Source organism: Camelus ferus, chromosome 4 (assembly GCF_009834535.1).
Source record: "Camelus ferus isolate YT-003-E chromosome 4, BCGSAC_Cfer_1.0, whole genome shotgun sequence".
NCBI classification, from domain to species: Eukaryota; Metazoa; Chordata; class Mammalia; order Artiodactyla; family Camelidae; genus Camelus; species Camelus ferus.
Window position 1 is genome coordinate 72,998,510 of NC_045699.1, and position 27,061 is coordinate 73,025,570.

The window sequence follows — 27,061 nt, forward strand, 5'->3', positions numbered from 1 at the left end:
GGCTTCCATTCCCCATTGGCTGAACTTAGATGATCAGCGTTCCCCGTGAGCCTTAGGTGCATGACCTGAAAATGGAAAATTCTCAGCTCCAGGGTGTTTATTATGTGAGCACGACGCTTGGTGCCAGGCAGTGGGCACTTCTTATGGGCGGGGAGCCAGGAGTCAGTGGAGAGTGGGCGCAGGGGCAGAGCTGAAGACCCCAGGCTGCTGGACACACCCCATTCTCCCTGCGGAACCTCTCATTTTCTTTGGGACCTGGCCCTACTCTGTAGACAGACAGCTCACTGGACCCAGGGTCCCCGAGCTCCCTCCCCGCCCCACTGGGGACAGGACCCTGGGCCAGGCACACGCAGCCCTTGGTGAAGGTCCAGTCACGTCTGGTGTGAATCTGGCTGACAGAGCCATCCTGTCCCCGAGGCCAGCAGGCCACTCGGGGGGATAAACAGGAAGCCCCATCTCTCCCCTGCTCTGTGCTCTGGCCTCTCCCTCCTGCAGCCTGGCTCACACGGCACACCCGGTGCCCTCCGCCTCTAGCCGCCTCCGATGCCCATGCTGGCCCCTGCGGGGGGCTGGGTCTACTCGCTCCCAGGGCTGCAGAGGCCAAAAGCCCGGTGGTGAGGGCTCCCAGGAGGGTCCCAGGAGGACCAGGAGGCCCTGGCCAAGCCCCGCCACACCCCACCGTCTGACCCACACGCTCCGAGGAGGTAAGTCCGCATTACTCACTTCCAATCAGGTCAGGACGCTCACAGGCAGGTTGGGAGACCTCTCGCCCTACCGGCCGCTGGGCAGATGGGGAAACTGAGGCCCACTGTGAGTACAGCCTCCAGCAACAGGAAGCAAAGCTGAGGCCCGAACACCAGCTCTCCAACCCCAGCTGTGGCCTCTGCCTCAGACCCCACACCTGAATCTGGCGAAGTCTCAGGCCCGGGCTCAGAGCCTCCCAGGTGTGGACAGTCCGGACTGCCTGGAGTTAGCTGACCAGTCTCACCAGGTGGTCACCTCTGTGCTGGGCCGGGGACGGGGATGGGAGGCAGGGGTCCAGAGTGGGCAGGCCTTCCTCGGGGGATGCAAGCCTGGGTCCGAGGCACCACAGCTCCTTCCCAAACTGACCCCTGCTGAGGCGGTCTGCTTGATGATCCCAGACAGACGCTGTGGGGGCAGGCGGCCTCTTTGGAGGGTGGAGGTGGTCCTGGCCCCCTAGGTAGAGCCCCCTCCAGCCTGGAACACAGAGTGGGCCCCATCCACCCCAGCACCTGGGGAGGGGGGCCCATAGGGCAGAAATCACCCCTCACCCCTCTGCAGGCTCCCAGAACCCTCTCGGAGTCAGAGAGGGTGTCAGATGGTACCCATCTCTGCCCTCTGCCCACACCTGGCCCACCCTCCTGTACAGCCCCTCCTGTCCCTGAACTGCCCTCAGTCAGGGCAGGACCCTGGCCCACCTCCCATGTCTGCCTCTGAGGCTCTGGGACCCGAGAGTGGAGGACACAGTGGGGTTTTAGGTGACAGGCCAGGGCCAGGCTGGTACAGGGGGGCCTTGAGCCAAAGCCTCCTTTCTGGCGCTGGTTCTGGTCTCGGCCCAGGAGGGGCTGCAGTGGGACAGAGTTTTCTTGGAGGGCGTCACGGAGCAGTGGGGGACCACAGAACCAGTGGGCAGCAGAGTGGGGAGCAAACTGAGGTGTAGAGGACCCAGGACTCTGCTCTCCCCACACCTGTAACTCCACCATTCAACCCACCTCTATGTTCTGGGCATCTTTCCAGAAATTTCCCTAACATGCCCATGCTTTAGAGGGAGGGGTGACCCATTAAACCTTTCACAAATTTGGCAAATTAGCTACTCCCAACCTCAGCCCTTCCCTGGCAGGGACAGTTCCGCCCCCTGGGGTGGGGGGACAGGAATAATTGGGGGGTTCACTGAGAAAAGAAAGAGAAGGGGGGCTGCTTCCACCTGATCCATCTCAGCTCTACGCTGCTCCCCACTCACTGGGGGTGAGTTTCTTTCCTTTCTGGGCTTCAGTCTCCCCATCCTTACACATAAGGGGTGGGACCCAGCCAGCCCTGATGTCTGCAGTTTCTTCCACCCAGGGGCACAGAGCAGATCCCTGGGCCTACGGTCTGGGTGATGTGGGCACAGGGGGCACCCTGGGTTGGGGGCAGAGCCCCACTCAGGCCCTACACTCTTGGTGAGTACCCTCAGCAGGACATGCAGCCCTCTGGGCAGAGGGCTCCTCAGATGGGAGAGCGAGTGGGGAGAGTGGGCCACGGCAGGCTGGCGGTGAAGAGATGGGCCAATGGGGGACTCTGCCTGCAAGCTCCAGCCTCAGCGCAGGGGACATTGAGTCCTGGAGAGAGAAGACCCTGGGCCTGACCATAGCCCTGTGCCTGCAGCAGACCTTCCTGTGGGGGTGGGGAGGGCAGCAGCCCTCCTGACCGCTGAGACCTGCCAGCAAGGGCGGGCGAGACGTCCCTCCAGCTCACAGCATCCCAGTGGGGAATTTCCCAAGCTGCTCCAACCTCCTGCTTGGCCGAGGCATCCAGCTGGGTGGGGCCAGAAGGAGGGAGGGCTGAGCGGAGGTGCTCAAGGCCAGAGAAGTGAGGGTGTCCTGGCTGTGGGTAGGTGGGGGCTGACCCCGGAGCAGGGCTCCTACCCGAGGATAGCGGGGTTCGGCCTGGCCTTGCTCACTCAGAGCCCTCAGCTGACAGTGTGATCCACGTGTGTCCTCAGGAGCTGCCCAGCTCCCCTCAGGCTCCCACCTGACCCAACACAGCAACTGGTGCTCGGCCTGGGGCTATCACCTAAATGAGGAGACTGAGGGTCATACCTGGGGACTGGACCACCCTGAGCATCTGAGGAAGCACCCCCTTTGGCCACCCAGAGGCTCCTGTGTTCCTCTCCTCCGCCTCCACCCCTCCACCAGCCCGCTAGAGGCCAAGGGAGGAAAGTGGGCCAGGGAACACACTGCCATCCCCTGGCGTGGACCCCTGGAAGAGGAGCTGGGGGCTTCTGCCTCGGCTTGGACCCCACGCCCAGAAGCAGGGGGCTCACTCCCCATTCCTAGAGAAGGCCTGAGTCTCTGAGCTGATGTCTGCCCCTAGCTGTCACCCCCCACCACAGCCACTCTGGGCCCCAGGGACCCATAGAGCAGGTTGTTCTTGGAACACCCAGCCTCTTTCCCCATCCCCAGGTCTCTTCTGGCTGCTCCCATCCCCGGACTGGGAGTCCCTCCAGACTTCCATGCCAGGACACATGTCTGAGGGTGCAGGTGTGGGCGCTGGGGTTCACAGAACAAACAGGCCCTTCTGTGGGGTCACACTAATGTGGTCCCACCAGCCTGGTGGACCCACGGCACCGGGAAGGCCCTGGGTCCCAGCCACGTCCTCCATCACACAGAGACCAGCGGGGTCCCAGGTTCACTAGCTGGGCTGCGGCCAGGCCCGAGCATGGTTTTTGGCTGCTTCAGGATTAAACTCTGAGGTCCCTGGGGACAGCTCCCCCACCCCTCTGCCAGGCCCCTCCCTCGGCGGCCCCCCACTCGCCCCCAGCCTCCTGTTTGTTCACTGACAGATCCCCGTTATCAGCGGAGAACACACACAGGAAGTCCGGCCGGGAAGGGCCCATCCCAATCCCGATTTACACGGGATGGAGCATAAAAAGCCGCCCTTCCTCGCTCCGGGAGGAGCCTCCCTGCCCCGAGTCAGCTGTCCCCATGGCCAAGGCAGAGGCTCCAGTGGACAGGCCGGGCCAGCGGCGGCGGGAGGTGCCTCGAGGGGTAGGGTCCACTCCCCGCCCGAGGAGGCGGCAGTGGTGGCCATGGCCAAGCCCGGGCCAGGGCAGCGTCAGGTATGGCGGGGGCGGTCTTGGAGCGGCGGGGAGCGGGCTGGCTGCGGGGCCTGCGGGCCGAGCAATGTGGGCCCTCACTCCGCTCGTGGGCGCCATCCCGCCGTCCTCCCTATTGGCGCCATCCCCACCGCACAGGGGACATTCAGACCCCTTGGCCGAGGGCTTCCCCTGGACTCCAGCCTGGCCTGCCGGATCCCAGTACTTAGGCTGGGCGGCCCGGCGGTGGCTGTGAGCTCTGGAAGGAGGAGCCGGTGCCGCTGCCGCGCTGCCCCTCGACCCCATTCCGTGCCTGCTCCACTTTCCCGGGGAAGCCCCTGGGGTTGGCAGCAAGGCCCATCTCAGCTCGCTCTTCTTTTCTGGGACCTCGGTGTCCCAAGGGCATCCCCCAAGGGTGGGCAAACACCCCTGAGGGGGTCAGGGAGGGGCACCCACGGGATGAGTTGCGCAAGTCGGGGGCGCTGAGCAGGGTACCAGGAGGAGCCCCACCTTCTGCAAGGTTGGCTGGGGGGGGGGCCAGGCAGAGGGACAGCTTGGTGGGGTGCACTCTGTTGGTCTACCTTGCACCCTAGGGGTGCTCCTGTTCTCCCTCAGTCCCTGCCTCCCCCCAGAGGAGCCCAAGTCCCAGAGCTGGAGCAAAGCCTTCCGGGCCCTTGCCCCTCTGGTCCTCTCATGTCCACCCCAGCAGTCTGTGTGAGGAACACACCTTTCCCAGATGAGAAAGCAGAAGAGGCCTCTGCCCCCGGTTAGCAGAGTGAGGACCAGCCGACCCAGCGCCCCGGGCTGCCCCTGTCTGCAAGGGCTGGAGGTCAAAGGGTCAAATGACCAGCTTCAGGGCCTGAACGGGGGCAGGAGACAGGACAGAGAAGCTCTCCTTCTAGTACCCCTGGGCCCAGCTCTTAACTCTTTACTGCCTGGGGCTGGGTGGGGGCTGCCTGCTTGGGCTGGGGGGTCAAGAGACCCCACAGTGGCAGGGATCCCTTCCATTCACGATTTATAGGCATCCCAGCCACAGCTGCCCCAGCCGCCCTCAGAACTTCCAGGGGTTTCCAGAGCCCCCTGGTCCAGGAAGGGGCCCCTGTCCAGCCACCTGGTCCCCTCCCTTCCTTCAGCTCCTTTGCCCCAAAGTAGGCCTGAGCCAGATGCCCCACAGCAGCTGGCTCTGCCCAGAGGCCCCACCTTCCCATGAACCTTCAGGATGCTCACTTCGCAGCCCAGGCTTTGTAGAGGGGCTGTCCACTTCATTCACAGCAGCCTTTCCACCCCCGGTCTCAGGACCCCCGGGGCAGGAGACAACCGACTCACCCAGGCTGAGGGTGTGGGCAGCCCTGAGAGGCCCATTCAGCTTTGGCCATCACAGGGGCGAAAGTCTGTAGGCCAAGTGCAGGCCTGAGGTCCCACAGCCGCATCAGGCTGGCCCTGTCCCCTTTCTCAGCCCCTGGACGGCAAAGTGTCAAAGATGTGCACTAATCCACACTATGTCTCTGACTTGCAGACCTTGGCACGGGGGAGGCACAGGCAGCCCCCACCGCTCAGAAGAGCAGCTGCCACCAGCGTCCGGGGCATGAGGGAGCCTCGTCCTCCAGGTGAGTGCCATAGAAAGCCCCCCATGCTCCGGGCAGCAGCAGGGGGCCTGGCCCAGCGTGGGCACATTTTACGTGCACTTAGGTGATGAGGGCCCGGCTCCTTCGCGGCAAAAGCTACCTAAGGGGGCAGGCCCAGGGCTTCACGCACAGTGACAGCTGTAATAATCATGGTGCAGAAACGACAGAGTTCTCGGGGAGGGCATGTCTGCACCTGGTTCCAGCTGTGCTGGCCACTGGCTCTGGCCACTCTGCCACCTGAAGCTGCTTTAGACCACAGTTGCAAATATGGAAAAGGAACCCCCTGGAGGAAAGGAGTAGAGACTGGCCCGGGAGCCCCCAGTGGTGACCATGCAGTTGGGAAACTCCCTGGGGGCCTCAGGCACACTGGGGGTGGTCCCAACTGTCCTGAACAAAGAGGGTGCCAGGTGGGAGCCCCACAGGCCTCCTAAACTGGCATGTTGGTTGGGAGGGAGGCTCAGTGTCACAACTCAGACCCAGCCCGGCTCTGCCCAGGCTCCCCGTGTGATCTTCGGAAGTGGGAAGTGCCGTGTCTCTGTGCCTGGGGTCATGATGTCCACCCAGCTTGCGGCTGCAAGGCAGTGAGTGGGTGGCTCTAGCCAGCCCCCGGTGCCTAGCGAGCTGGCCACCCACTTGCGGGCTCAGCCTGGGGTGGGGGTAGGGGGTTGAGAGCTAGCTACTCCCGGCCAGGACAGTGCGGGCTCCCCACGCAGCCCCAGGGCACCTGGCTGCGGTCTCAGTCCTGTGTCCCCGGGAGCGGGCTGGGAGGGGCGGCAGTGCTCGGGGGCGGGCTGTGCGTCAGGAGCCCCAGGTTCTAGCTGACTCACTGCCCGGCCCGGGGGCCGCCGTCCGCCGCGTGGCCTCAGTTTCCCAACCTGCGCAATGGGGGCGGGCAGCCGGCGGATCGGAGCCCACCGGGCGGGGGCGGGCCGGAGGCGGGCCGGCCGGGGCGGGGCCGGGGCGGCCGGCCGGGCGGGGCTGGGGCCCCTCAGCGCGGTGGCGGCGGCGGCGCGTGCGCGCCCCGGATCGGGCGGTGAGTGCGGAGGGAGCCGGGCGCCTGGCCGGGGGCACGGGGATCGCTGAGAGCGGGGGTCCGCTCGCCGTTCGGGCTAGGGGTGGGAAGGGGGTCGGGGACCTTGCCGCACGCGGATTTGGGGGGCGACGCACAGCGACCGCGGGGAGCCCAGAGGTGAGCGGTCCGGGAGCGCCGGGTTCTGCCGCGCGGGCACCCGACCCCCAGCCCAGCCCCGGACCCCGCTGCTGGTTCCGGAGAATGGGCCCAGCGGCCTTGGAGAAGGGCGCCCCCTGCTGGTGACGGGTGACCCGGGCCGGGCCGCGTGGGGGGTGTGGGGGGGGGGCGCTGCAGTCCCTCATCCCTCTATCTGGGCCGCGCGGCTCCCTCAGAGCCAGACTCAGAGCCTCACAGGCCCTAGATCTCGCAGCCCAGGCCAGCAGTGCCCTGCGGTGGCTGGGGGAGGTGTCACTTCACCCTCACTCCCACTCCCCACGGAGCCAGCCGTGCAGAGGGAAGGGCAGGCGTGGGGCGGGCGGTGGAGAGGGCTCATCCCCAAGGAGTCAGTCCTGTAGTCTCATCCTGCATCTCTGCCCTCGCCCCCCCCCCCACCCCCGGCCCATGGGTCCTGACGTCCAGAGCACCTCTCCTGGTGGAAGAGGGGAACCTAGGGCTGTCGCCTGCGGTGGAGTCAGGCCTCTCCCTCTGCGGACTCAGTCTCCCCAGGCAGGGATGCAGCCCAGGCCAGGTGGGAGGGAAGGTGGTGGGCAGGGCTCATGCAGACATTCAGAAGGGTCAGGACATTATTGCTGATCACTACGGAGGCACCTTGGCCAACAGCCCCAGCAGGGCTGTAGCACCAGAGGGAAATGAGATTATGCCAGCCCAGCACAGGCTGGGCAGCGCCATCAGCTTCCTCTGGCCTAGGGGAAAAGCATGACTTTCAAAAATCCTCTCCTTTTTAAAAACACGATTCCCTTTCTAAACAGCTTTCAGTAAGTAGGGGAGGTGCTGGGGTGGATATTTGTGGGGGGCCAGTACATTCGCACGAGCCTCCCCCAAGGTGCCCAGTGTGGGTGAGCACAGGGTCTGTGGAACCCTAGGGGTCCCCGCCCCGCCCCGCAAGCCCGCCAGCCGACCTCTGCCGTCCCAGGGCCCACTCTCCGGCCACCTGTCTCCACCATTTCAGTTCTTGCCTGGACCGCCTAACAGTGTGCTCCCCACAGACTTCACCTTCCAAGCCAGCTGGCTCTGACTGGAAGGTCATTCCCCTGCCCCACTGAGAAGCACCCCTGCCACTCTCAAACCAAGCCCAACACCTCAGCTGCCCACTGCAGCCTCTGCCTGCTTGGCCATCCAGCACCCCCCCCCTCGGGATGCAGGAAGGACCCTTGTACCCCTGCCTTCCCGCCCCGCCCAGGGCTATGGGATGCAGTGGTCAAGGGGCATGGACGGAACTCCCCGCTGAATCCCTGAGTGGACTGGGCGGACCATACCCTGACTCTGCTCCGCCTACCCACAACACACACACAGTTCACCTCCTTCCTGTGCCCCTTCCTGCTGGGGGCCCATGTGGGTCGAACCTGGCCCCTTGGAGACCTTGGGTGGGGCACCCAGAGCATAGGGTCACCAGCGCCCCAGACCCTTGGCGGCCTATGGGGACAGAGGCCTTGCCGCCCCGGACTGTGCAGACGGCCCCGCTCCGGTCCCCTTGGCTCATTGCAGACCATTAACTCCAGGCTGGGGTTTCTCACATTCCCAGGAATCCTTCTCTCGGCCTCCCTGGCTCCCATCCACAGCCAGGGTGCGGACAGCAGTCAGCTCCACTGGCCTGTGGGGGCGCTGCTCCAGTCTGCCCACCAGACGGGCAGCTGGGGGGGCCGCTGTCTTGGGAGCCCTGGAGGTGGTCTGCACTACAGCTTCAGTCCGCAGCATAGGAGGAACCCCCTCCTGAGTGCAGGCGCCTGCCCCACTCTGAGGAGGACCATAATGGAGTCCTGCACCCCCAGCGCCTGCACCCCCGACGGGCTCTCATGGCACCGCAGCTGGCTACCCGCCTGGCAGATGAGGTCACTGAAGGCCATGAGGGCCAAGCCAGCTGGGATGGTTCCAGCTCTGCCACTAACACCCACTTGCAGGCTGAGATTGGGAAAAGCCCTGCCCTCCTGTGAAACGGAGGGCACTAAACTGAGTCGGGGAGGGAGAACTGGTCCAGATGCTCCCCCTGGGCCCCCACCTTCCCGAGTGAACTTTCCTGAGTTTCTGATGCCTTCTAGGTTGGCATCCGCCAATCCCAACAGGGTCCAAGTGCCTCTCTCCCCCAGCAAGGGTGCCAGATGCTGTGGCCCTTCTGTGGTCCTCGGGTAGGCTATATGTGGCTAGCGAGGGGCTGTCCTTGCTTGTCCAGATGGACTGGGGGTGGGACGAGCTGGCCTCCACCCCCTGCAGACTCTCCCGCTGCAATGGGAGGTCCCAACAAAGCAGCTGAGCTGGGGAGGTGTCATGGAGCCAAGGGGACAGCCTGCAGCGGGGACACGGGCTGGAGGGCGGCCTGCAGAGGGATGACAAGGTCGTGCTTTGTGCTCCAGGCCACCCTGAGGAGCAGCCAGAAACACGGAAACACAGGCCATGTGGGGCTCCCGGGAGCTGCTTCTGCTGTGGCTCCTGGTGCTGGCAGCTGGTGGCACCGAGCACCTCTACCGGCCTGGGTGAGCCTGGGCTCGGGCCTCTGAGTGCCAGGGTAGGGGTGGGGGGTGCACAGCCAGGAGCCCTCAGCCCCTCCCCAGGGCAGCCCCTAGTGTTTGGGGCGGGGAGCCATGGTTCTTCCTTGTGGCTCCTGCTGAGAGTCCTTCCCAGGGTGACATCAGGAAACCCCTTCCACACATTCCTGGCTCCCTTGGGTTCTGGGACTGGGAGGGTCCCTGTCCTGGGAGCCCCCACTGACTTTCTGGCCCCTGTCACCCCTGTAGCCGCAGGGTGTGTGTTGTCAGGGTTCCCAGGGGCCCCGTGTCCGAGTCCTTCGTGCAACGCGTGTACCAGCCCTTCCTCACCACCTGCGATGGGTACCGAGCTTGCAGCACCTACCGGTGAGTGCCGCCCGCCGCGGGGCCCTGTCCACGGCCACACGTGAGCCCTGGGAGGGCGGTGCACCCCGAAGGGAAAGGGTGCCCAGGGCGGTGGAAGGACTTGCCGAGGCCACTGCGAGGGGATGGCAGAGACTGACGGGGGTTTACCCGGGCAGTGCTGGACTTGGGGTGCTGCCGTCGTAGCCTCAGACAGCACCCCTCTTTCTGCTACTCCGAGGGCGCCCAGCGCGTCTGCTCCCCCACCCTCATGTTAGAGGGGCCGGCCACCCTGTCTGCTCCCCTCCGCTGCCCAGGCGCTCACCCCCGCCCCGCAGCGTTGCTGGCTGCCAGATCTCACCCACTTGGTTCCCTGAAACCTGCCTCGCCCTGGCCCTGCCCCCGGGGCTCCAGTGGCCCCCCTCTGCCCAGGATAGCCCCTGACAGTGGCAGACAGAGATCCCACCCCCTCCAAAACCCAGGACATCCCAGTCTGCGCCAGTGTGAGGGGCGTGTGTCTCTGCTCCGCTCTGTGTGTCTTAAAAAGCTTTTATTTTCTGTAAGGTTCTTACAGACCTCCCTGGTGGGAGGTGGCGGGGGAGACAGTGTGGCCAGCTTCTTCCTGTTGGGGTCTAGGTCCCCGCCCCTAGAATTGGAAGCTGTCCTCGAGATGCCACCTCTGCTCCATGCTGGGCACAGCTGGGCCTCCTGCCGAGCCTTGGGTCCCTGTCAACACCGCAGCGTGGGACAGGGAGATGGCTTGTGCAGTGACCCTGAGGTGCCCCCCATGAGGGAGAGGACTTCTGGGGGCACGTCTGAGTGACCTTGTCCCTGCTGAGGGAGGTGGTTCACGTGGCTTCTGGACGGTACGGGGACTGAGCCAGCTGGGAAGGCCGGCGGACAGGGAGGGCAGGGGGTACCTCACTCAGCATGTTTGGGGAAACCCTGGCCTGGGCTCAGGAGACCTGGTGGCACCCACAGAGGCCACCCCACGAGGATCAGGTCCCTCTGAGCTGCCCCCATCCCACAGGACCGTCTACAGGACCGCCTACCGCCGCAGCCCTGGGCCGGCCCCCGCCCGCCCTCGCTATGCCTGCTGCCCCGGCTGGAAGAGGGCCAGCGGACTGCCTGGACCCTGTGGCGCAGGTGAGGGCCCCGGAGCACCGAGCGTTAGTTAAAATAGAGCCCAGCTAGGCAGCGGTCTGTCCCACCCACCGGACCCTGGGCAAAACGCCTGCCGCTTTTCTCTCAAAACCTGAGGGGAGCATCTCCTGCACAACACCGCTCCCCGGGCTGCCACCCCTGCAGGGCCCTGCGGACCCTTCTGAGTTCTTGGTGGGTTTCCCCCACCCACAGCAATATGCCAGCCGCCATGCCAGAACGGAGGGCGCTGTATCCAGCCTGGCCGCTGCCACTGCCCTTCAGGTTGGCAGGGAGACACCTGCCAGACAGGTGAGGCTGGGTCCCGCATCCCCCAAGGGGGAGGGTCCTTGGGGCGACTCCCTGCGTGTCCTGGTAGCCCACTAACAGCTGGGCGCCACCCCTGCCTGACATCCCTTTCCCGCAGACGTGGATGAATGCAGCACCAGAGGGGGTGGCTGTCCCCAGCGCTGTGTCAACACCGCAGGCAGTTACTGGTGCCAGTGTCGGGAGGGGCACAGCCCTTCTATGGACGGGGCACTCCGCCTGCCGGACAGAGGGACGCCTAGGCCGGCCCCAAACCCCACGACAGGTAAACTCCCCACTCCCCCCACCCTACCTGCTGCTGCACCCGAGGGGTGGGCAGGGAGGGCCGGGGGCTGCTGGGTGTGGTGGGGGCGTCGGAGGGCGACCGGCCCTGGGCCGTGGGCCAGCCCCCACCCTGGGCTCCTCCCCAGAGGAAGGATGGCTGGTGGGTTCTCATGGGCACAGCGGGGAGGGCCTCGACTCAGCCAAGACTGGAAGAAGGTCCCTACCAGGGTCCCATCCGTGGCCCGGGCAGCCTGGAGAGACAGCACCTCTGCTGGCGACGGGACATTATTACTTTTGGTACGCGCTGTGACACTTCAAACTCGTACCGTGAGTAATAATGCGCCGTCGGCAGCCCAGCGCCAAGAGCGCGGCGCGGGCCTCAGCTCGGACCACCTTCAGCTCGGCGGGGGCCCCAGCGCTGAGCGGCGGGCAGGTGTGGCTACGTCATCCCAGGGTGCCCTGAAGGGGCCACCAGGGCCCGGAGTGCGGGGAGGGGCGCCCACGACAGCGACAGCGGGGCTGGAATCCGTCTCCAGGGCTGTGCCCCACCCCTGGAGCAGAGGACGGGAGGCCCCCCACTGGGACACGAGGCCAGCCTGCGGTGGGGTGCAGGGCGGGGGGGGCCAGGCCTCCCTGACTCACTCCCGGATCTCCGCAGGAGTGGACAGTGAGGTGAAGGAGGAAGTGCAGAGGCTCCGGTCAAGGGTGGACGTGCTAGAGCAGGTGAGGCCTGGGCTGGGTACCCAGGGGAACCTCAGCTGGGAACCTCCTGTTTTGCCTTGCGATGTGAATCCGACCCTCGGGGTGATGGTGGGGTTCAGCAGGGGTGCCCTGTGGGGAGGCTTCCTGGATACTGACAGCCCAGGATGCCCTTGGCTGGGGAGGGGCAGCGGATGATGACTGGGACCCCCAGAACAGGAGGGGCCAAGCACGGCCCCACCCCCTCAGGCCACACAGAGAGCCTGAACCTAGGCCCAGCCCACTCTGTCCCTGCAGGGGCAGAGTGACCCTGTGGCCTTTCCACAGGGCCTTTGGCCTGAGACCCCTCAGAAGCTCCCTCGCCTCTCTTAGCTCCTCTGACCGGGATCCCAGGCCTCAGGGACCACTGGCCTGGCTGGCCTGTGCGATGTCCATCTGTGCCCACCCACCTCCGGGCTCTCCCGGTGCAGAAGCTCCCTCTAGTGGACTTCCAGGGCCCTGCAGCTAGAACTGGGTTGGGGATTGGCTGAGCCCTTGCTGGCCACAGCAGTTTTCCTTAAATCCTTGTGGAACAGAGAGGGTGAGAAGCTGGCCCAGGGTCACACAGGCCCTTCCCCAGCTGAGCCCTCTGTCTGACCCACAGAAGCTGCAGCTTGTGCTGGCCCCACTGCACAGCCTGGCCTCTCGGGCCCTGGAGCACGGGCTCCCTGACCCCGGCAGCCTCCTGGCCCACTCCCTCCAGCAGCTGGACCGCATCGACTCTCTAAGTGAGCAGATCTCCTTCCTGGAGGAGCAGCTGGGTTCCTGTGAGTGCCGTGGTCCCCGTCGCCTCCCCATCCTGGGAGTTCCCTGGTTGCCTAGGACCCCCGAGGCTGGAGTGGGTCCCTGCCCAGAGAGGCCAGAGGGTAGGGTAGGGTGGGAGTGGGGAGATCTGGCTGGGCTGGAAAGTGGTGGGAGCAGTGACCTCTGACCTCACGCTCCCCATGCACCCTTAGGTTCCTGCAAGAAGGAGCTATGACGGGCCTGGCCCAGGCCGCCAGCTCTGGCCACCAAGAGCCCCAGGCTTTGTCCTGGCCCTGCCCTGCCCTAGGCCCTGTCCCCTACCCCTCACCTCTTCTTGCCGAGGAGGCCCCCGCGGCTCCCACGTGGGGCAGGGTGGAGTGAGGGGTCTTCCTGTGTGAATCCAGCCCCAGCCCGGACAGCCCTCCAGCCTTGAGAGCACAGCCCAGCCAGACCCCTGCAGCCCTGGCCGGCTCTTGGGGCCTGGTGGGCCCCTGGCTGAGGGGAGGTACGAGGGCTCCCTGCCCAGAGCCTCGGGCCCAGTGCTGCTCACTGGGTAGCCCTGATCTTTGTTAGAATAAAATGAGACTTGAACTGCTGTGTCCATGGATTGTGGGGGCCTTCTGAGGCTGACGGGCCTCCCCCAGGCCCACCACCACCTGGTGGGAGAGAGGAGGGTGGCCTCGGGGCAGGGAGGAAGCCTCCAGCCCCCTGGGCCCTCTTAGGTGGGGTCTTGGTGCTCTCTCTCCAAAAGGGGCTAAAGCAGGTGGTTTCAGTGACCGTGACACTGGCCACAGAGACACCTTTCTTCCGGTGCCGCCTACCGCCGCCCCAAGCCAGTAGCCACAAAGCAAATCTCCAGCCTCCTATCCGAGTGTCTCCCAGCTCGCCGGGCATGCTTGTGACTCCCATGGAAGAAAGTATCATAGGGTGACCGCGGGCGCAGCCCCTGGAAGGGGAGCCCGCCAAGGGGGGGCGGGTCGGGGGCTCCCACGCTGTGCCCTGGGGAGGGGAGGGGAGGGCAGCTTGCAGACTCCCACGCGCTGCCCAGGTTGTGCCTTGCGCCTCCGGACAGAAGCCCTGCCTGCCCTCGAAGGGACCACAACTCACCAAACACTTCCAAGAGTACGTTTATAAAAAACAACGATGGAGCGCAGTCCAGATTCAGCAGACTTGCTCCCCGGGGACGGTGGGAGCCGCAGACCCTGCTTTCAGGCTCCCTGAGGCCCAGGTGGCAGGAGCCCAGGTGTCCTGCTCTCTCCTCAGCCCCCGTCTCTCCCTGAGAGCCTGACGCAGGCCGCGGCTGGGACCCCAGAGCATCCCTCCGCACCCCCCGGGGCCCAGACCCGCTCCTACGTGGACCCTGGGGGCACAAGGGTGGGCGAGGCCCTGTCCTCAGAGCCGCGGGAGGTTCTGGCTGACTCCTTTACAGGGACATCGGGGCCTGGATCTGAGGCCAGTGACAGGAAGGGGCCCCCTGCTTCCAGGGCCTGAGTGGAAGTGGGGGAGCCGAGGGAGGGGACACAGTGCTATTCAGTGGGCGGGGTCCCTCTGTGCATTCTCCGGACAGGTCCTGCCCTGCCCCAGGCCCTGGCTACTGGGCTGGCCGGACATCAGGCCCTGCAGGGGCCCCGTTCTCCTGGGCTGTCTTGGATATGTGGAAGAAGCAGGCCCTCATGGCCTGGTGGCAGGTGTCCATCAGTTTGGGGACATCATCAACAGTGAGGCCGCTGGTGGGAATGGCGTCCAGCACCTCTACCTTGATGGTCCCTGTTGGGGGACAAGGGGTGTCAGCAGTCTAGGGGCTCTCCTGGGGAGCTTTTCCTCCTCTGCCGCCCACCTGCCTTCCCTGTGGAGCCTCCCGAGGGCCTGGGCAGGGCTGGGCTCTTCCCTGGATACCCTGGTCCCAGGGGGCTGGCTTTCAGTTGAAAACGCCTGACAATCACACACCAGCCCCTCCAGCACGTACTCAGTGGTCTGGGCCAGTGTGTGCCCCCAGGGCACAGGACATTTCCTCCCGGAAAAAGGACCCTTTTGCCTGCTCCCAGGCAGCACCCGCTCTCCCTTCCACTCCCACCCTCCACAGTGAGGTTAGACAGCCTTGAGGTCTCAGGTGTGGGGGCAGGCAGCTTCCACCCCGGACCCCCACTTCCCACCTGGGCACCAGGTGCCCTTTCGTGGAGTCTGGAGGGAAGGCGAGGGAGGTCCCGAGCTCTGTGGCCGGTGGGTATGGGGGCACCTGGGAGGCTGCTGCCCCTGAGAGTCAGGCCCAGATGCGCTGGCTCAGAAAGACCCCACCTCAAGTCTGCTGAGTGGTGTGCACGGCCTGGGCTGAGTGTGTGAGCCAGGGCACCCAGTCCACCCGTGGGAGCCTCAGTGTCCTCACGGCCTGTTGCTGGGACCCTAGCTCTTCCCCCCGACTTCCTTCCTGAGATGGTCGTGGAGTGGCAGGGGTCTACAGACACCACCCAGAAGCGGGAACTATTCTCTTAGGGGCGCGGGTGTCTCAGCAACTGAGAACAGACAGCCCGTGTGTGTGCTCAGGCAGTGGGGGCATTACCTGCGGTGAAGAGCTTCGTCTTAGTGTTGTAGAAGGAGGAGAAACTGGAGTACACCACGGGGATGATGGGCACCTGTGGGCAGCAGACATGGCAGCCTGAGGACAGACTGGGGCACACCCCCAAGCCACCCTGACCCGCAAGGACGAGCTTGCGGGGAGAGCCCTGCCTTGCCACCTGCCTGCTCCCGCCTTGTGGCTGCCCACAGCACCCGGGGAGGTCCCAGGAGTCCCTGTGACTGCAAGCCAGCCATACCAACCTGGGCCTGGGACACCCTTCATGCCCTGAGTGGCCCAGAGTTCCGTGAACTCATCCTACACATTTTCACTCAAGTACCCCCTCCTCCAGGGAGACCTCCTGGGTTCGCACATATCCATCTGATTCATGTCTTCCTCCCCTGCTGGGTCCTAAGATTACCCAGGCCCTTGTCCAGTTTGGCTGGAGGTTGCTGAGGTCTTTCTGCCCACCTCTCCTTTCCCAACCTCTCCTCTGTTCCAGGGAGGCTGGAGGCAGCTCTTGCCAGGGGAGGGGGCAAGGCCTGCTGCTGTTCTTGGCAGACACTAGGGTCAAGTCCAGTGGTGACTCTAGTGGTGATTCCGATGTCAAAAATGGCACCGAGGGGTAATCATTAACTCCGGGGTGGGGGGGATGACAGGAAACGTCCAGTCTCCTGGCTGAGACTGCGTTGCCTGCTCCCCCCCATCCACAGCTCCCTCAGTATCTCCTCTCCTCTCCCAAGACCCCTCCTCCACCAGCAAAGGGAAATGACATCAGCCCCCAGCAAGTGGCAGGGGTGTCTTCCACCTCTCAGCAAGAGGGAGCATGGACCCAGAGGGCGGGAGAATCCTGCTTGGGCAGAACTGGGATCAGAGCCCAGACACCTGCCCCCAGTCTGGGGCGCCTCCACCCCACGCCCCAGGTCCCTCACCTCCCTGGGTTTGCTCGAGTTTCTGGAAGGACGGCTCGCCTGGCCTTGCTCAGGACCACCAGGGGGCGCTAGAGGCCACCTGTCACAGGTGATAGGCAACCAGCAGAGCTCTGCCCAGCTGCCAGCCTGGCTAATCAGGCAGGATGAGGCCCCCTTCCCTGGCCCCAGACTACGGCTCTCCTCTGCGTGCATCCCCCAGCACACGACGGGGCGAGACAGGGCACCCTCACCCACCAGGAGACCCCACCTCACGGATGGATGTGCCCCCAGCCCCTCCTGCCATCACCCTCAGACCCCAGGACACCTCTAGGACAAACTGCACCCCTAGAAGTAAAGGACAGGGAAAATACAAAACCCCGCAGAGGGCTCACAGCTCACTACGCTGCCCCACCTCCAGCTCTGGCCCCACACGTCCCCTACACAGGCCCCTCTTGGACCCACTGCCCACTCCCCAGCCCCGCCCCAGCTAGGGGTGCGGGGGGACTGAACTGAACTTGGCACAGCCTTCCTGAGAGAGCCCAGCCAACAGGCCTCTGCCTCCCTTCCAGCCTCCCTCTGCAGGGCCCTTGCCAGGCCAGCTAGAAAGTGGGGTGCTGGAGTGCCAGGTGCGGGTACAGTGGTGATGTTATTCCAGCTGGTTGCTGGGCCTGAGCAGGGGCCAGCTTGAGGCTCAGAGTGGGCAAAGGGGCCCAAGGGACTGCCCTGCCCTCCTTAGCAGGTTAGGGACCAGGTGCTAGAGGGGTAGGGAGGCCCTGCTGCCTGCCCAGTGGGAGGTGGTCCCTGAGCGCCCGTGGCCCCAGCCTGGCCAGGAGGTCACCTTCAGCCTTAAGCCAACTTGGACATGCTCCCAGCTCCTGCGGCCACAGGAGGCCGCGGCCTTGACGCACCTGGGCCTGGACTGCCAGGTAGAAGGCACCTTTCTTGAAAGGCAGCAGATCTCCGTTGTCGTTCCGTGTGCCCTCGGGGTAGATCCACACTTTAAGCTGTGGAGGGGACAGAAAGCAGCTGGGGCGGGCTGCACCCCACAGCCCGGGGGCTGCCCCAGGGAGGCCACACACCCCCAGGAGCCCCACTTCTCAGCCGACACCACCACCCGACTTTTCTGGATGTAGTTTACAGAGATGCTCCCAGGATGCGCTTTTTTTGTTGTTGTTTGTTTTTTTTTAAGTTTTGTAATTTTTAAAATTCTTTTGTGGGGGAGGTAATTAGGTTTATTTATTTATTCCTTTGATGGAGGTACTGGGAGTCAAACCCAGGACCTCGTGCATGCTAGCAGGTGCTCCACCACCAAGCTATACCCTCCCCCAATAATGCCCTTTTTTCTGCCAAAAGGGAGTCACACTTTGGGGCTGTTCTGACACCTGCTGCTTCATAGCTCCCCGGCACTCACCTTCTCCCTGACCATGTGCTCGCCCACGGTGGTGATCACGGTCATGGCCGTCCTGGAGTGCTGCCGGTTGATGAAGAGGACGCCCCCCAGGTACATGATCAGGCCCACGGGCCCCAGGAACAGCAGTTCCCGCTTGGCGATCTGCACGCAGCGATCCGGGAGGACCTCCATGAGGCCTGTGGGAGGCGCCCGGACAGCAGGCAGAGCAGGGGAGGAAGGGAGACATGGAGACATAGAGACATGGAGAGACAGAGAGACAGAGAGATAGCCTCTGAGCAGGGTAGCCACCTCCCGAGGGAGGAGGAAGCTAGCCCTGGGCCTTGACCCCCAACAGGCCTGGGCTGAGTCATGCCTTCCTGATGGCTGGCTAGCTGGCACGTCATCTGAGCCTCAGTTTCCCTGCAGAGGGAGGGTGCTCACAGGGCTCCTGGCTGCCATGAGTGGCAGAGCCAGGTGCCCGGCACCAGACACAGGCAGCCTTGTCGCCTGTCACCCAGCTTGAGGCCCATGCCTGAGGAGGCACAGGTCCTAGTGTCAGCCTCCTTGTCCCCCATCCCCTCATCTGGACCCAGCTCCCCCTCCCTGAAGCAGCAACCCCCCACTGCCCATGCCTCCCGCTGGCCGGGGGCCTGGGCTGAGCCCTCTGCAGCCCCTCCTACCCATCATGTCCAGGATGCTCTGGTGGTTGGAAATGATGACACAGGAGCGGTCCTCCTCCAGCTTCTGGCGGCCCTTTATCTCAAAGCGAAGGCCGTATATGTACTTGAAGGACCGGACGAACCAACTGATGATGCTAAGAGTGGAGATGCGGCCAGTGAGCAGAGGTCCGCTACCGGCCGTGTGTCCCAGGTTTGGCCCGCAGGCCGGGGCAGGGGCATCTCAGTGCAGGACCGGAGACAGGGACACAGCAGAGGCCTCTGGCCCACCCTCGCAGCTGGCTACCTGACCCTGAGCTCGCCTTCTCTGAGTGCCTTCAGGTGCCGTCCCTCAACCTCTCAATGGTACAGCCGGTGTGGCCCTGCCTCCCACCACCCCACCATCGACAGGAAGGTCCAGGACACGCACAGGAAACAAGCACCTACTACTGTACAGCACAAGGAACTATAGTCATTATCTCGTGATGGCCTATAATGAAAAAGAGTCTGAAAAGGAATACACATATACGTATAAGTGAATCACTGTGCTGCACCAGAAGTTAGCGTAGCGCTGCAAACTGAAATATACAGTTTAAACAAGGACACTCAGGAGCAAGGCCTCGGGGGCCTGGCCCCAGGCAAGGGGTGGGGGTGCCTCCTTCCACATCCTCATTCCAGGGCCTGCACCTGTCCAGCCCTCAGCCGGCACCCCTGCTTGGCAGCGAAGCAGGAGGCCGAGAGCCCCCAGAGTCAGGCTGGGTCTGGTTCTCTGACTGAAGGACCCAACACGGAGAAGCCCCTGCAGCGGAGGCCAGGCCCCCGCGTCCCCCGCGTCTCCCGCGGGAAGTGACTGCCCCTCGAGGTAGAGCCACCCCAGGAAGGAAGCACCAGTCCCAGGCGGAGACCTTCACAAAGAGCTGAAGGAGCTGAGAGGTGCCACCCCTGGTGAGACCGGCCTGGCCAGCTCGCACTCCTCCCCCACCGCTGCCCCTTCAGAGACACGCGGAGGTCACAAGAGAAGGGAGTGGCGCCAGGATGTGTGGGGGCCCGTTCCGGCAGGAGGCTGCCCTGGGGCATTCGTGACCTTGAGGAGCCCAGCAGCGCAGGATGGGCGTGACTGGGTGTGTCCATGGGACACAGGTGTCCGTAGGCAGCTGGTTGGCAGGAAGGGTGGCTCCGGCCCCCTGTTCTGCGGGGTCGCCGCCTACACCTGGGACAGGACAGGTGCCATTAGGGGTCAGCCTGAGGGGTAGCAGAGCCTGCGGCTTGAGGTCACTGCTGTGTCTCCAGCGGGGCACCCTGGGGTCCTTCCCGTCCCATAGGCGGCAGGAGGCTGACGGTGTGCGGCCAGTGACCCAAGGGTACCCGACCCAAAACTGTCTCACTTCTGAAGATTCCTGCACCAACCCCCCCTGCCCCCGGTCATTTGATCTTGGAAGGGAGGGATTTCCCACTGCATCCCAGGAGTTAAGTCAACGGCCTGGGCCCAGAGCTGACCCTCAGCAGAGCAGACTCGGAGCCAGGCCCTTGACCCAAAGCCGGACTCAGTGTTTCAGACTGTGATAAAACACACACAACGTAAAACTGACCATCTCGAGGGTTTTTAAGGATGCAGTTCAGTGGCATTAAGTGCACCCCCGCTGTTGTAACCACCCCCACCATCCGTCTCCAGGACTCTCACCTTCCCAAACTGACACTCTGTCCCCATTAAACACTCGCTCTCCCCACCCTCCCCCAGCCTGGCCCCACCATCCACTTCCTGCCTCCGTGGAGCTGAGCCCCCCAGGGCCCTCCCGGGAGTGCAGTCCTATAGGATCTGCCCCTTCTGTGTCTGCAAGGCAGACTCTCATCCAACTGCCAGGCTCACGAAGCCTGACACCTCCCCACATCTCACGACGCAGGTGAGGAAACTGAGGCTCCAGGAGGCAGCAAACCCTGGGCTGCCCTCACCATCAGACCAGACACCCTTCCCCGGGTCTGAGAGCCAGGGCTTCCTCCTTCCTCAGCCCTGCCGGCCTCCGCCAGCTCGGGCCAGACCTGCCTATCTGTCCCCACCTGCTCTGTGGCCCCCAGGCTGGACGCTCTGTCTCACCCAGGGAGCCTCGGAGGACTTCTCTGCAAAAGACAGCTCCTCAGGTCACCATGAGGATGGGAGGGGGCGAGGAGGGGGCATGGGCAGGTCATTCACAAACGGGAAAAATGTCCAAGAGGCGTGGGGAAGGCGCCACCTCCCTGGCAATCCAAGACACGCACGTGAAACAAACCTCTCCTTCGGACGGCACGGGGCAGAGTCCGACAGTGGCAGGCGTGGGCCTGGAGTCGGGAGACGGCCCTCGGGCTGCTAGCGGAGGTGAGAAACCGCAGAGGCTTCTGGAGGGCGGGTTGGCGGCACCTGGCGAAGGCGCTGAGAAACCCGGTCCCTCTGACCTGCAACCATCTTCCAGAAATTCACCCTAAAGCAGTGCTGAGGCGGGCGTGCGTGTGGTCTGAATTAGGGAAAGCTGAAAACACCCAAGTGCCCCCGTGGGGAGAGGAGAGAGAAACAGGGCTGCAGAAAATAGCAAAGATCTGTGCTGATTTACTGCTGGGGCCATCGCTACCACTTCTAATAAGGACACATCGTTCAGCTTCCCTGCCAAGCTCACGGGTAAGGGTCGGGCCACATCTGCAAAGGACAGCGGCTCTCCCTGGCAGTGGCATCTGCAGGCCCAGTTTCCTTTTCTTTCTCCTTTTTTCTGAACTGTGGTGAAATATACATAACATACAACGTATCCTTTTAACCATTTATGCGACAGCTCAGCCGCGTTACGTACATTCAGTGCTAGGCAGCCATTCCCAAGTGGGACTTTTCCATATTTTCTTTTTGCGTCTAATTTAAGGGGTCAATTGGATACTGGGTTTTGGGGGTTGTTTTTGGGTTATTTTGAACCATGAAAGACACCACGTAAAAGACCCAGCAGGGCCCTCTCCCACCGCAGCCGGAGCCCAGGCCCCCAGGGCCAAAGGCTCCGGCAGGGACAGGCAGACCCGGGCCGCCCCACCTGCTGCAGGAGACGGAGGTTCCCATGGTGACACTCTCTGCACTTTTATAGAGACTTGCACTCAGACAAACCGGAACATCCAGCCACCAGTGTGACCACCGTGAGCTGTGAAAGCAAGGCGCGTCCCGGAGCAGAGCCAGGCGAGGGCTGCCCCTCCAGGCGACCAGACAACTCCCCGCAGGCGGCGGGCACGGGGCACCCGCCCTTCCTTCCCCGAGGCCCCCAGGTTTTCGTGGCTTTCTGTAGAAGTGGTGGAAAGTACGTATTATCATTTTAACACTGTTTCCTCAAAGAGGAAGGAAGCAAACCTAGTCTGCAGGGGCTCCTGCAGGGGCAGCTGCATTGGGCGCCCAGGCAGGGAGAGTCAGGAGAGCCGGTTAGTCCTAGTCTGTCCCGGCCCGGAGCACAGCTGCTGACTGCCGGGGGACAGACCAGGCCGGCACCAGCCCCGCATCGGCTGGACGCCCACTACAGGCCCCCCAGGGCTCAACAGGAACTGTCATATTTTGTTCAGGCAGTAACCCCACTCCTCACCCTACAGATGAGGAAATCAAGGCTCAGCGGAGTTAAGTGACTTGCCAAGAGTCACACAGCAGGAAAACCAGGATGAGCCTACCACCTCTTAACCTGGCTTTTGAAAACTGTGTGAAACACGCCAGGCTGAGGGCCTGCTGGAGGTGCGGTGACAGCTCCAGGGTGCAGGATGGAGTCACAGTTCATTTTGAGGCCCCCCTCACCCCTGGCTCCCGCCCAACCCCGGGCCAGGTTGGAGGTGGCTCCGTTCTCCTCTCTTGGCAGGAGGCGCAAAGCAGCCGTCATCTCCAGGCAGCCCCACCTGCCCAGCCCAGGCCCCATCCTGACGCCAGCCCCGCTGTGCCCCAACACCCAACCAGGCACCGGTGCCCCTCCCTCCAGCTGCAGGGGCCGGGGGCTGCCCCCTCTTTCCCCCAAGGAGCCAGGGCCCCAAAGCTTGGGGAAGGAGCCACAGGTGCTAGCCAGGGACATGCGCACGCAGATCTGGCCCCTGTCCCATTTCCTACAGCCCCCAGCTTCATGCCCCCGGCCTCCCCAGGGGAGGCCAGCAGGAGGTGGAGCCAAGGCGGCCTGAAGGGCAGGTAGCGCAGGGCTGGGCCGAGCTCCCGAGGCGCCTAGAAGCACTGCTGATAGCTGGCAGCTGCCTGACCGGCGCCAGCTCTCTGTGGTAAGGCAGGCGGCCCCCCAGAACAGGCCCTTCCCAAGTGTCCATGGGGGCAGCCATCTCCTTAACTAAGGGGACATCCTGGCCCTTCTTAAATCTTTCTCAGGAGCCTTCCAGCCTAGAAGGGAGAGCCACAAATGTCACAGATTCTTGGGAGCCCGAGGGAGCCCCGGCTGGCTCCTGGCAGCCAGCCTCTTCGGCCCATCTGCATTTGGCCCGAGGACACCTGGGTCCCTCCCAAGCCCGGGGTCAGACAGACCCAGATTTCGGTCCTGACTCCCTTCTCCCCAGCTGTGACCTTGGCAATGCACTTGACCCCCCCAAACTTCCGTTTCCACTTGTGAAACAGAGAGAGCGTGGAGGAACTGATTGAGATGAAGCCAGACCGCCTGTGACACCTACGGAACAGCCGCTGTGAGGACGATGACATCCGCAGAAAAGAAGCCGAAGTCAATGAAAGCAAGAGGCCCCTTCCCCACCAGCACCTGCTCCAGGTCCCTGGGCGGTGGTTCAAGTTCAGGTCTGGGCCACCCGCTGCCCTTTGCCCTCAGCCCCTGGACTCCGGCTGGTGGCTCTTGGGGAGACCCAGCTGTTCTGGCCAAGGGGTGCCAGTCCTCAGCCAGACCCCATGGGCTTTGGCCCAGAGGGAGGAGCTCACTGGCCCTTCCAGGAGAGCAGCAGAGAGCCATCTATCTGCCCAGGGAACAGGAGGCCCCAGCAAGGCCACCTGGCAGGCAGGCCAGGGATGTTTTCCAAGTGTTGTGTGAGCTGGAGCACAGGAGGGGACAGGAGCTGGGGGCTTCCAGCCTGTGCAGACACGCAGAGGTCTCAAGGGGGGTGTGGGAGTGGGGTGAATGCCAGGGGGCTGGATCCTGGGGGCAGTAATCACACCCCTAGCCCTCATGAACGAGCAGTCTGCATCTCAGGAGCTCTGCTTGCCAGGCCTGCAGAAGTACCCCCAGGGGGGAGGGTCTGCCCCTCACCCCCTACCCCGACCAAACCAGGCCAGATTCTCCTGTGAAACCAGGAACTCAGGCCAGCCCCCAGATGCTGCAGCTCCCCAACTGCCTGGTGTCCCCATCCAAGCACCCCTCCCAGGACCACACAGTGGCTGGCAGCACCAGCATCCACCAGCCCCTCGGTCTCTGGCTGAAAGAGTGCGGGTCCTGGATGCTTTGAGTGGGTGTGGGCTTCGCAGACCAACTGCCTCACGGCCTTGCCTCCCTGCAGCCTCGCTCTGTCACCCAGGTCTCGGCCACTAGGGTGGATGCAGAACATGCAGTTCAGTCCCCAGAGGCCCTGCCACAGTGGCAGCATGCTGGACCCTGAGAACGGCGGGGCCGCGGTACCAAGGAGCAGGACACTTTCCGTGGCCCCAGGTTCCCCTGCTCTGGTCGCCTGTGATGCATGAAAAAGTAAATTCCCCTGGTTGAGCCACTATTATTGGGTTTCCCGATCCTGCAGCCGAACCCAATTCTGACACACGGTTTCCCTGGGCTTCACTTTCTTCTCTGTCAAATGGGTGTAAGGGCATCTACTTCCCAGGGCGAGGAAACGTGACCTGCTACTGCCCCGCAGCCCAGCACGCAGGGCACCGCCAGCCTGGGACGTCCCTGGCCTCTGCCCTCAGCCTGGGCACAACAGCACCTGCCACTGCTCCTCCATTCCCATCAATTCCTGGCGCACAGAACTCGAGTTGAAATGGCCAAGGCCTCCTTGGGTGCCCACCCAGAGCCCCATCATGGGGAGGGGCTGCTGCTCAGGGGGAAGACCGGAAAGTGAAGGGGCAGGCAAAGCGGCCCCTCCCAGAACTCAGGACTTCCCCAGAGCCTGGTCTCTAGCCCTGCAGTGGCCATGGCACTGCCCCCGGCCCCCAGAGCTGGGTGAGACAGAGGAAAAATGAAGTGAGGGCACATTAGCATCCTTCTCAGTGGGGCTGCATCCTGGGTCCACCGTTTTCTAGCTCTGGGATCCTGCCATTCACCCTCTCCCCGCCCCTCCTTGGAGGCCAGAGTTTCAAGCGGCTTCTCTGAATTTCGGATTCATCTATCAAATGGACACATAATAATCATCCTTATTCCCAAGGGTGAGGCATCTGCGGTGCACGGTGGGTGCTCAGGAGACAGAAATGGAGACTGGAATTGAGGATGGTAGGCACGGTCCCCAGCAGGTGCTGCAGAGACTCTGGCAGTGAGCCTGCTGCTGGCAGGTGATTCCAGGACCTTAATCTCAGGCTGGGCCCTCAGAGGTATGTGCAGCCCCGGACACCCCTGCAGGTGGGGGCTCAACCCTGAGGAGCCCTTTCCTCCTCTCCTTTCCTCCTTGGAGGGCAGGCCGCTTGGGGAAGCAGCTAGGAGGGAAACAAGCGGGCTGCCCGTGGGGTCTGTGTTTCCTGGGGTGCTGGCTGGGGCCATGATGGGTGCCCCCCACTCTCAGTCCTTCAGCCCACTCTTGGTGCCACGGGAGCCATAGTTGCCTGAAAGGCGATTGTGAGGCTGCCTGGAGGGCCCATGAAGTGCGGGCCAGTCCCGGCAGCCTCAGCCTGCTCAGAGGGACATGGGCAGAGATGGCGGAAAGCCAGGAACCCTCACCCACTGCCCTCTAAGCACACGGGTGGTGAGGGCCTCAGGGACCACTGTATCCCCACACCAAGCCACAGCTGAGAGGCATCATTGCAAAAGCTACAGGATGAAATGTTTGCAACAGCCCCTCCCAAATGGAAACTGGGAGAAAGGGCAAGGAGTCCCCCTCTCAGTGGCCATGCCCCCCCTTAACCTCTGAACTAGAGAGGCCCCCAAGTCTTCTGGTCAGCCCATCCGGGCCCACCCCACCCCTCCGCAGCAACTCCAAGCTCCCCAGCTCTGGAGGGTGTCTAGAGGAAATCCCAGCCACCACCCTGCTCTTGCCCCGTCCCCCACCGTTGGAAGCTGGACCCCAAGGGCCCACAGTCCCCGCCCACCCTCCCCAGCGCGGAACCAGCCCACATTCCAAAGAGGAAGGAACGAGAAGAGGAACCTGCCTTGAAGGAAAGCCCAGGTGCGCTCATCACCTGGCAGATGGGCAGGAGGGCCGTTGGAGAGATGATAAGGGCCGCCCCACGCTCTGAGCGGCGGGTCCAGGCGGGGCAGTGCTCCGGAGGCCCACCCCGGGTCGAGCCCGGCCGTCCTGACCTCGGTTTCCCCGCGGTGGAGCAGGACCGGGCCTCCGCCAGCCTGGCGGGGCCGCGCTCCTCTCGGAGAGCCGCCGGATACCCCGCAAGCCAGGGGCAGCGCCGAGGCCGAGAACTGCTCAAATCCGTCCGTGCCCGCCCCGGGCCGGGGCTTCCGGGCAAGGGCGTGGGGACACTGTGACGCCGGCTCTGGGGACCCCTGCCCCTCCCCGGCCGCCTCCCCAGCCGCGCTCTCCGATCCGCTCTCCCCTCGGCGCGTCCGAGATCCCGGGAGAGGCGCGGGCGGGGCAGGAAGGAGGGAAAGGAGAAGGGAAAGTTAGGGAAGCGGAAGCCGGCGGCGGCGCGGCGCTCCCCGCAGCTCTCCTCCCGCCGCCACCGCCACCACCCCCGGGCGGCGCCCCCTACCCCGCGACCCCTTGCCTCATGTTCTCCACCGTCCGGCCGCCGTGGCGCAGCAGGCAGACGACCGCGGCCACCGCGGAGGCTGCGAAGCAGAGCACGCAGTACAGGCCGATCTTGGCGTAGAACTTGACCGAGCGGCTCAGCTGCACCAGCAGCAGCAGCAGCAGCAGCGCCGCGGTCAGCCACGGCCAGAGCTCCATGGCCGCCCGCACGCGCGCGGCGGCGCCCTCGGAGCCCCGACGGCGCGGGCCGCGGGATCCCTGCCTAGGCTCCGGCCGCGGGCTGGCGGCGGCTGACCCTCCTCCCCGCCGGGCCCCGCCCGGGCCCCTTATTGCGAGGGCGGAGGGGCGGGGCGGGGCGGCCCTGGTGGGCAGAGGAGCGCGCCGGGGAAGCGGCTAGGTGCGCCCGCCCCGCCCCGCCCCGCGACGTCCCCACCCGCCGAGCGGTCACCGGCCCCGCCCCCAACCCGGCCCCGCCCCACCCCGCGACACTGCCCCACCCCGCGACACTGCCCCGCGACACTGTCCCGCGACACTGTCCCTGCCCCACCGCCAGGCCGCCCGGCTCCTGGCGTCGCGCCCCTTCCCAGCCCCCGCATCCGTGCAGGGGTCGCCTGGGCTGTGGCACTCCGCATGTCCCCCACCTCCGGGCTACCCCGCCCCGGCGCCGTCCTCGAGCCCAGACCGCGGCCCCAAAGGCGACCCAAGGACGCGGCCGCCCGTGCCAGCCGGATCGTCACATAAAGGGGCCCTTGAACCGCACCCTAGTGACCAACGGCCACCTGGACGGGCCGCCTGCCCCTTCGAGTCCCCTCTGGCGACTGCGGGGAGCTCTTGCCGTGTGGAGTTTGATGGGCGCACCGGTAGGGGAGCGGGGCGTGTTGAGTAGGCTCGAGGAGTGTTTCTGGGCGAGGCTGGGGTTGCCGGCATTGGGTGCCAGGGGCTCAGGCGCTCCTGTTGCGCCCGGACAGAGCAGATATCAGATGGCTGTGTACGCTGCCTCAGTGATGGGCAAGCC

General features: G+C 64.4%; 2 protein-coding genes across 11 annotated transcripts; one reads left to right on the forward strand and one right to left on the reverse strand.

The window, feature by feature from the left end:
• The first annotated feature begins 530 nt into the window (after nt 1-530).
• On the forward strand, nt 531-13,317 carry EGFL7 (EGF like domain multiple 7). Of its 10 annotated transcripts, none has more exons than XM_032478811.1 (12): nt 531-704; nt 5,331-5,421; nt 8,728-8,814; nt 9,040-9,159; nt 9,421-9,537; nt 10,544-10,659; nt 10,822-10,965; nt 11,081-11,245; nt 11,472-11,541; nt 11,903-11,967; nt 12,587-12,848; nt 12,939-13,317. In XM_032478811.1, the coding sequence occupies exons 2-12, from the start codon at nt 5,400-5,402 to the stop codon at nt 12,959-12,961; spliced, it is 1,191 nt and encodes a 396-aa protein (XP_032334702.1). In that variant the 5' UTR covers nt 531-704; nt 5,331-5,399; the 3' UTR covers nt 12,962-13,317. The 10 variants fall into 10 exon arrangements, with proteins under 10 accessions (XP_032334702.1, XP_032334704.1, XP_032334698.1 ...); XM_032478807.1 differs by lacking the exon at nt 531-704 and adding an exon at nt 3,606-3,838; XM_032478810.1 differs by lacking the exon at nt 531-704 and adding an exon at nt 3,606-3,838 and having other exon boundaries at nt 12,587-12,749.
• A 519-nt stretch (nt 13,318-13,836) lies between these two features.
• Nucleotides 13,837-26,370, reverse strand: AGPAT2 (1-acylglycerol-3-phosphate O-acyltransferase 2). Its single transcript, XM_032478818.1, has 6 exons — nt 26,063-26,370; nt 18,259-18,392; nt 17,600-17,775; nt 17,097-17,192; nt 15,284-15,356; nt 13,837-14,493 (listed from the first exon to the last, which is right to left on the reverse strand). Exons 1-6 carry the CDS (start codon nt 26,242-26,244, stop codon nt 14,318-14,320), a joined length of 837 nt encoding a protein of 278 aa, XP_032334709.1. The 5' UTR covers nt 26,245-26,370; the 3' UTR covers nt 13,837-14,317.
• Between the last annotated feature and the right edge of the window lie 691 nt (nt 26,371-27,061).

Coding starts and splice junctions, on each gene's coding strand:
- EGFL7 (XM_032478807.1), top strand. CDS start 3,638: ATGGAGCATAAAAAGCCGCCCTTCCTCGCTCCGGGAGGAGCCTCCCTG. Junction 8,815..9,039: donor GGCCCTTCTGTGGTCCTCGG/GTAGGCTATATG, acceptor TTTGTGCTCCAG/GCCACCCTGAGGAGCAGCCA. Junction 12,849..12,938: donor CTGCCCAGAGAGGCCAGAGG/GTAGGGTAGGGT, acceptor ATGCACCCTTAG/GTTCCTGCAAGAAGGAGCTA.
- AGPAT2 (XM_032478818.1), bottom strand. CDS start 26,244: ATGGAGCTCTGGCCGTGGCTGACCGCGGCGCTGCTGCTGCTGCTGCTG. Junction 17,776..18,258: donor GAGCATCCTGGACATGATGG/GTAGGAGGGGCT, acceptor CGCCTCCCACAG/GCCTCATGGAGGTCCTCCCG. Junction 14,494..15,283: donor GACGAAGCTCTTCACCGCAG/GTAATGCCCCCA, acceptor GTCCCCCAACAG/GGACCATCAAGGTAGAGGTG.